The 9,151-nt window shown below is 51.1% G+C and overlaps 1 protein-coding gene across 1 annotated transcript in view; it reads left to right on the forward strand.

Annotated features, from left to right (window-relative positions):
- The window catches only part of LOC113842075 (scavenger receptor cysteine-rich domain-containing group B protein-like), a 124,751-nt gene extending 116,007 nt beyond the window's left edge, over nucleotides 1-8,744 (forward strand). Inside the window, exon 3 of the mRNA XM_072030357.1 lies at nucleotides 8,419-8,744. Coding sequence (XP_071886458.1) covers nucleotides 8,419-8,744 — 326 coding nt within the window. The remainder of the gene's footprint in view (nucleotides 1-8,418) is intronic.
- The last annotated feature ends 407 nt before the right edge of the window (nucleotides 8,745-9,151 follow it).

Here is a 9,151-nt window from a genome sequence, read left to right on the forward strand (position 1 = left end):
ACAGTGAGCTCTTAACATCCCTCCTCCACACTGCCTTTAACATCTCCCTCCCTTCTCTCAGTTGCCCTTGTCCCCTGCAGGCAGTGCCCCCAGCCCTGCTGCACTGTGCAGAGGAGCTGCTCCTGGGCAGAGCTGTCTCTCTGCAGTGCTGCCTGCTTGCCAGGAGCTCCCCTTGTGCCCAGGAGCCCGGCCCAGCTCAGCAGCACAGGGAGCTCTTGCCAAGTCCCTGGGCCTCCAGGGGAATCAAGTTTGAAAATGACTGAAGCAATTACTGGTGTCTCTTCTTGCAGCTGGGGATGGCCACTTATTTGCAGTGCTCTCTTTTTCTGTAATTCAAAAGAAGAGTTTGTCTTGAGAATTATCTTTTCTTGTTCCATTATGAGACTGCATACCCACAAGATTACACTTGTAATACATGGGAAGGAAACGTTTTCACAGGAATTGAAATCCTTCTGTCTACACAAGCTACACAACCAATTTGGGGCCTGCAGTATCAGAGAACTATAGAATGGTATGAGTTGGAGGGGATCTTAAAGACCATCTTGTTCCAGCCACACTGCCATGGTCAGAGGCACCTTCCACAAGACCTGGTTGCTCAAGGTCCCATTCACCCTGGCCTTGAAAACTACTAGGGAGTGGGGTACTACTTCTCCGAATAACCTTTTCCCGTTCCTCACTACTTCATAGGAAAGGTTTCCTGTAAATTTTCTCTATCTTATTATAAAGAACTTGCACGTTGGAAGGGTAAGGGATGTCCTGCAGATGGCAGCAGCAGAGACACAGCCACTGCCCTCCACTCTGCATTTGCTGCCTTGGAGCCAGCCTAGACTTGTCTCCTCTACTGGCTGGTTTGAGTTAGACTGGAGAGAGGAGAGGGAGCTGTGGAGAGCTAGGGAGGGTCTGGGCTGGGATGGTCTGGTCTCCTGGCAGAGACAGGTAGCAGAAGCAGAGCAGGGGCTGGGCTGGGCCCTTGTTCTCTAAGGGCTGCATGAGGAAATGTGAGTCTAGATGTGTGGCAGGCCTTCTGAAGCATGAGCTGGTTGGCAGGCAAAGTACCTGAGGGATTGTGCAGGGAAACCCCTGCACACACTGCTCTTGGGGGGGTGGGCTGGGAAGAGGCCTCCTGAGCACAACAGCTCCTTGTAGCACTGTGGATTCTGGCTGTGAGGTCATCTCTGTCCCAGCACCTGGCTGGCCAACAGCAGGGAGGCAGAACCTCTGAGGTCATAAAGGCCCTCAGAAAGCTGCCCCCAACACGGTGAAGTATTTTGTTAGGACAGGGGAAAGCTGGGAGAATTAAGGTGGGAAATCTGGTGGAGATGAGAGGGGCTAACAAAAAGGAAAGATCTGGAAGAGGTGAGAGGAAAGATCTGGAAGAGGTGAGAGGGGTTCAGGTAAGGCTGTGAGCTGCAATACTTACTAGGAAAACATCCAGGTCAAGACCTGGCAATATTTCTAAGCAGTAACCGTAAGCCCTACCCCCACATTTAAATGCTATCCCTCTCTCTGCAAGGAATCCACTACTCTTACCCCTAACCTCAAACCTCACCTGGCATGGGTTAGCCAAGTCCCAAATCCATAAGGCCTTACCATACACTCTTAGCTCAATTCTCACCCTATTCCTCAGCCTTTTATACTTAGCACTGAATTCCATGACATGATTCCTCAAAAGAGCCCTGAAGAAAATCCCAACAAATAACATAGTCTCTACACTACACACAGACTGGAACCCAAAGCAGTAAACACAGGCCTCTCTCTAATACTCTGCCCAACCACTAACCCTGGAAGGCAAGATCTAACTCCTAAACCCTAACCTGAAGACCTAATCCCCAAATCCTGCATTCTTTTGGTTTAGTCACTTAACTGAAGCAGTTTGACCTTATGAAGCTGAGCAGGGCATCAGAGGTCCTACAGCAATCACTTGGTCTTGGAGGAGGCAGGTGAGGTGACATGGATGTGGTCAGCTCACAGGACTCAAGGAGGAAATGGGTGGGGATGTTCTGCTGAGATCATCTGTGATTCAGGGTCTGAGGAGGTAGCAGGAAGCCCATGGCTGTGCAGGTGGGTGTCGGGGCACATCCTCAAAGTTTGTTTGACTATTACTTGAATTCTAAAGGCTGGAAATACTGCACTGAGCACTTTGGGGATCTTTCCAGCCCAGAGCAGGGTTAGCACATGCCCTGAGCCAAGCTCCAGTATCTCTGCAGAGACCCCTTGGTCCTGGAATGTCCAAGGTGTGTGTCACCCAATGTGTCCTGTAGGGAAATGCACAGGTGTGCAGAGGTGGCCTGTGGTAGTGCAGTCCCTGTTGCTCTGGGATGTGTGTGGGTGTGTTGGGTTTGGTACAAACACCTGGGCTGGTTTCTAACCTCCCACCTAAGCACAAGTGAGGAATAGCTTAACCGCTGCCAAAACCCTCCTTGTTTTATCTCATCCATGGAGGGCAGAGCCAAAAAAACTCAGAGCAGTTCTCCCAGGGTTTGCCTTTGCTAGAAGGCCTTGATGTGCCTTGCCATTGCCGGCTCATGGGTCTGCTGCTGCTTGTCTGGGCTCTGTTTTTACTTTGCGGGTGGGAGGTTGTATTGGACTTACATGGAAAGGGTTTTGCAGCAGGGGGCAGGTGCAGGGCTGGTGTCTGTGAGGAGAGTCCAGAAGCTGCCCCTTCTTAGAGAAGAGCCACTTCCAGCTGGCTCCAAAAGGGACATGCTGCTGACCAAACTCAGCCAATGATTAATGCTGTTTGTACATCTGTGAGAGCTTTTTAAAGAAAGGGGTTGAAAATGACATGAGGGAATAGCTGGGAGAGAAGATTGAGAAACTGAGAGAGAAAACAACCCTGCAGACACCAAGGTCAGTGAAGAAAGAGGGTGAGGTGGTGCTCCAGGTGCTGGAGAAGTTCTCCATGAGACCTGTGGTTGTCCTGGTTTCAGTTAGAACAGAATTAATTTTCTTCCTAGTAGCTGGTGGAATGCTGTGTTTTGGCTTAGGATGAGAAGAGTGCTGATAACACCCCAATGCTTTAATTGTTGCAGAGCAGTGCTTATACTAAGCCAAGGACATCTCAGCCTTTTGCTCTGTCCTGCCAACGGGCAGGCTGGGGGTGCAGTAAGAGCTGGGAGGGGACAGACCCAGGACAGGTGACCCAAACTAGCCAAAGGGGTATTCCATACCATCTGACGTCATGCTAAACAATATATAGGGGTGGCTAGCCGGGGGGAGGGGGCCGGACTGCTCGGGGTTAGGCTGGGCATCGGTCAGCGGGTGGTGAGCAATTGCATTGTGCATCACTTGTTTGTACATACTATTATTACTTTCCTATTATCACTATTGTATCATTATTATTATTATTGTTATTATTATTTTTGTTATTATTATTTTCCTGTCTTATTAAACTGTCTTTATCTCAACTCACGGGCTTCACTTTCCATTTCTCTCCCCCGTCCCAGAGAGGGAGGGGGGAGGGTGAGCGAACGGCTGCGTGGTGTTTAGCTACCGGCCGGGTTAAACCACGACAGTGGTGCACCATGTTGGAGCAGATTTCCACACTGCAGCTGATGGAAGACCCCATGTGGGAGCAGGTGGATGTGGCCTGAAGGAGGCTGCAGCCCTTGGAGAGCCCCTGCAAGAGAAGACTCTGTGTCAGAACTGTGGAGAGGAGCCCGGCTCTAGACAGCCCCTCAGGATAGGGACTTTCTTCTGAGGAGAAACTTAGATCAGCCATTTGACAGATGCTGCACAGGCAAGGACACGACTCAGGATGGCATCACCGTTCAAGAAGGAATTACCTTTGGGATTCCCTCAAAGGATAGAATTCCTGTCTGTGTCACAGCTTGAGTCACTGCACTGTGAATGCTGACCGAGGTCCCACCATGACAGATGCAACCTCATGCTTCCCCGCAGCCACCCCTCCAGTATTCCTGAACTACCATTGACAATGCAGACTCAAGCAAACAGAGACAAAAGGGAATGCAAGAATGCCAGTGCTGTACAAACTCAACAACAATGATACATGCTAGCAAGTAACTGCAACACGAGCTGAGAACCAGCTCATCACAAGCACCAGCTTCATGCTTAGTTGGTTTGAAAGGACTGAGCACAGGGCATCCCAAAAAGCCTAGTAGAAGGAGCTACATCTTCTCAGTGTGGACTCAGTAGCAGCAGCCCTGCAGAATGACAACCCATCCGTCTGCTCATGGCTTGGACAAGAGTACAGTTTGCTGGCTGAAGAACTGTCTGAATGGCCATGCTGAAAGAGTCTGAGTGAAGAGAGATCAATCCAGTTGGTGGATGGTCGTGGGTGGCATTCCCCAGGCCTCTGTACTGGGTCCAGCTTTGTTTACTATTTTGATGGATGATCTGACAGAGAGGATCAAGTACACCCTTAGTACATTTGCAGATGATAACAAGTTAGTTGGGACAGTTGGTCTTCTTGAGGAAGGAAAGCTTTTCAGAGGCATCTGGAAAGGCTAGGTTGATGGACTGAGTGCAATCACATGACATTCAACAATGATTAAGTGCCAGCTCCTGCACTTGCATCATATCAATCCCATGCAGTAGCATAGGCTTGGGGAAGAGTGGCTGGAAAGCTGTCCAGAAGAAAAGCACCTGGGGATGTTGGTCAACAGCCAGCTGAACACGAGCAGCCACCACCCATCATGGACAGGGACACTGACATCTTCCAATAGATCATCTGTGCTTATGAGGTCACTGTCAGCTGAAGATCTGATAGGCCACGAGCAGGCCCATGGCAGGTGATTGTTCCTGCGATGCCAGTGGTGCCTGAGTAGCTGACAGGCCGAGAGCACACATGGCCTGTGCTAGATGCTGGGAGGACCCTGGTGCCTGAGAAGCCAGGAGGCCAGGAATAAGCACATGGCTTGTGTGGGTCTGTGGGGAGGTCATTGGTGATCAAGTAGCTGATAGGTCAGGGCAAGGCCCATGCATTGTACTTGTGAGGTCACTGGTGCCCGATGAGCTGGCAGACCAAGAATTGTGTAGGTGTTTGTGAGGTCATTGCTGTCTGACTACAGGCCAGGAACAGGCCCATGGCAAGTGAAGATGCTATGGCATCACGTGGAGCTGGGTTGAACTGAATTTTGAAATATCCTGCTCTGGAAATAATTTAAGATCTGCTCCATGAGCTTCCCTGGTACTGAGGTCAAACTGAAAGGCCTGTAGTTCCCCGGGTCTGCCCTCCGGCCCTTCTTGTAGATGGGTGTCACATTTGCTAGCCGCCAGTCAAATGGGACCTCCTCCGATAGCCAGGACTGCTGATAAATGATGGATAGGGGCTTGGCCAGCTCCTCTGCCAGTTCTCTCAGTACCCTTTGGTGGATCATATCCGGCCCCATCAATTTGTGCACATCCAAGTGCCGTAGCAGGTCACCAACCAGTTCTTCGTGGATAGTGAGGGCCACATCCTGCTCCCCACCCCCTTCCACCAGCTCAGGGTACTGGGTATCCAGAGAACAACCGGTATTGCTGCTAAAGACTGAGGCAAAGAAGGCATTGAGCACCTCCGCCTTTTCCTCATCTTTTGTAACTAAGTTTCCCCCCGCATCCAGTAAAGGATGGAGATTCTCCTTAGTCCTCCTTTTTGTGTTGATGTATTTATAAAAACATTTTTTATTATCTTTAACGGCAGTAGCCAGATTGAGCTCCAGATGAGCTTTGGCCTTTCTAATTTTGTCCCTGCACAGCCTCACAACATCCTTATAGTCCTCCCTAGTGGCCTGTCCACTTTTCCAAAGATTATAAACCCTCTTTTTTCTCCTAAGCTCAAGCCACAGTTCTCTGTTCAGCCAGGCTGCTCTTCCCCGCCGGCTCATCTTTGGGCATGTGGGGACAGACTGCTCCTGCGCCATTAAGATTTCCCTCTTGAAGAGCGCCCAGCCTTCCTGGACTCCTCTGCCCTTCAGAACTGCCTCCCAAGGGACTCCAACAACTAGTGTCCTGAGAAGCCCAAAGTCAGCCCTCCGAAAGTCCAATACAGCGGTTGAAAGTCCAATACAGCGGTTTTTATATAAAAAATATTAAAATAAGATTTATGTATATATTTAGAAATAAACATATATTAAACATTATATGTATATGTATTAAAATTCATAACATAATATTTAATAAAATATAATATATATTATTTAAATAAAATGAAAATAAAAACAAAAAATATATTATATATTATTCTATATTTTATTCTATATTATATTCTATATATTATATATAGTTATATAATATATATGTATTATATATTATATAATATTGTATTATATATTATATATTATATATTATTATATTATATATTATATTATATATAATACTATATATAATACTATATATAATATTATATTATAATACATAAAAATATATTAAATATGAAATGATATGATATGATATGATATATTAATAAAATATATATATTTATATGTATTTATAATATGTATTTATTTATTTAAAATTATATATATATATATGTATATATGAAATTATACTTCTGAGAGCATTGTCCCAACACTTCTTGGACTCTGCCAGGCTTGGAACTGGGAGGAGGCTGGGAGGCACCGCAGGGCCATGCCTGGGCACGGGGCCAGGAGGAAACCACCGTCTTCCTGCCCGGGCGCCATGTCACGTGGGCTGCGGTTTGTGCACCTGCAGTGGCAGGCAGGCTCCAGCTCCTGACCCGCCGCGGGGAATAACGGCCCCTGGGTGACACGCTGAGAGCCAGGGAGACGCCTGAGGCTCTGGGCTGCAGCTCTGCTGCCAGGGCAGGCCCTGGACCAGCTCTGGCTGCTGCCGGGACCCCACAGGAGGCTCCCTGGGGAGGGACGGGACAGCCAGCACCCCCATCATGGGGCTCTGGCCCTGCCCAAGGGCCTTTCCCAGCTGCTGCTGCCAGCACAGCAGGGGCTGTAGCAGGGGCAGGGGCTGGTCCCTTCCCAGCCTGACACAGCCCTGCTGCAGGACCAGTCCCATGGATCCCATGGCTCAGGGACGGCCGGACAATCGCATCTTGGGCTCCTGGATGCTACAGCTTAGGAGATGCTCCGTGCTCCCACAACAGGCTGCAAGGGGTGTCAGAGCCATCTGCCCCCACACCCAGCCCTACCCCACGATGATGTCCCACCGCAGTGACGTGAGAGCCACAGCAGCGGAGCCGTCCCTCATATATGGTCATGAAGAGCGCTGGAGAAGTTCATTGGAGAGCTGGGCTGCGTCGGAGGGGAGATAAGTGCCGATAACGTCTAAAAAGGTGCCTGCTGCTTCGATTGGCTCCTCCTGCAGCTGGGACTGCATCTGCACAGATATATTGCCCTCCCATCATCTCCATTTCACTTTGGGTCCCCAGGAGCTCCAGCAGCAGGGCCGTGCTGTCAGGACAGGAGCCTCAGGATGAGGACAGAGGGACTCCTGTCCCCTTGGGTGCTGTGTCTGCTCCTCTGGGTGCAGCCTTGCAGAGGTAAGTGCCAGCTTCTCTGTTCCACAGCCTTGGGACTGTGGGCAGCAGTGGGGTCATTGGGACCTCTCTGGGAGTGGGGTTGTTTTCAGGCACCACTCATATGAGAGGCAGAAGGTGCTCAGTCTCTCAGCTCTGTTCTTTAATCTGTGCCTATCTGGGTGGGAGGGGGTAATCCATTTTCATATCTCCCATGTTTTTGGCAGCCCAAGCCTGACTTCATTTCTAGACACCTTGTCCTTGGGTACCTTTCTGGGACCCCTTGTTCCCCAGCACTGTGCCTCTGGATCTAGAGGAGTTCCAGACAGTGAGAGTGGCCCTCAGTGAGATCCAGGGCACAGCCAATGTCTGGGGTGCCCCAGGGGGGTTGTTTGCTGTTCCCTGCACCTGGGATCTGGGGAAGCACTGACTCCAGGAGGGCAGGTTGTGTCCCATTAACAGAAGGGGACTGGGGCATCTGCACTGAGAGGTGTTCTTCTTGGGGGCCCTGGTCAAGCACAGGGGCCAGTCTGACAGCAGGGATGGGGAAGGGACGTGGGCTGTTGGTATCCTTGTGGTCAACCCAGACAGTGGGTTTGGGAGGTGCCTGTGGCAGACAATGGGCAATGGAAGCTGCTCAAGGGGCATGGGTCTGTTTGGGGGACAATGGGAAGGGGAAGATTGGGAGCCCTGTGCAGGGCTGGGGGTTTTGTGGGGGTGGGCATGAGTGGGGGCAGGGGTCAGCTGGGGTGGGAGGAGGTGGTGAGGGCTGTGGGGCAGCAAATGGCCCAGGAGGGCTAGAGCTGGGTACCCGCAGCCCAGTGTAGCCCATGGGGAGAGGAGGAACCCCCCGCTGCCCCTGGGACAGCCTATGGGGACAGGGATCCCACCCTGGGAACTGGGAGTCTGCCTGGGGAGGGGGTCCTCACGGACACGCAATGTGGGGCTCAAAACTCTCCTGACCCTTCCTGTGTTGCTGTTTGAAGGGGCTGCGGAGGTGAGGCTGGCGGATGGCGGCAGTCGCTGTGCTGGGAGAGTGGAGGTGAAACACCAGGACCAGTGGGGGACCGTGTGTGATATCTCCTGGGACATGTCCGATGCTGCAGTTGTTTGTAGACAGCTGGGCTGTGGGGGTGCTCTCGAAGCTCCTGGATATGCACACTTTGGACCAGGATCTGGGCCCATTTGGATGAATTATGTTGACTGTCATGGAACCGAGTCTGCCCTGTCTGACTGCACACACAACGGATGGGGTCAAGGAAACTGCCTTCACAGCTGGGATGCTGGAGTGACATGCTCAGGTAAGGACTGAACTTGTTCCCTACTTCTGGGATGAGGACGCTTCTAAGGGACCTGGCTGTGACCTCAGGAAGCAACAAGTGGACACCAGAACATGGCTCTGTGTGTCAAGTTGCACTCTGAGCTGGGTCTGTCACTGCTGGTGTCCCTTGTCCCTGGGGAAAGCCCAGTGGGAGCACACCCAGCCTGGCCTTGAAGCTGGAGCAGCCAAGCCTGGGGAGGTGCCTGGGGCTGGGAGAGCAAAGCCCTCACCCTTCCCCACTGTGCTGCCTGGTTCCCATCTTTCTCTTCTATTCACCCAGGCCGTGTCTGGCAGGCTGGTCCCTATGCCAGGGGAATCTAGAGCAGCTCCCCCAGCCACCAGCAGCCTCAGGGAAGGGCGTGCAATGGCCCAGGACTTTTTGTTGTACACCCAGCAGC

The sequence above is a fragment of the Anas platyrhynchos genome, chromosome 32, assembly GCF_047663525.1.
Source record: "Anas platyrhynchos isolate ZD024472 breed Pekin duck chromosome 32, IASCAAS_PekinDuck_T2T, whole genome shotgun sequence".
NCBI lineage: Eukaryota > Metazoa > Chordata > Aves > Anseriformes > Anatidae > Anas > Anas platyrhynchos.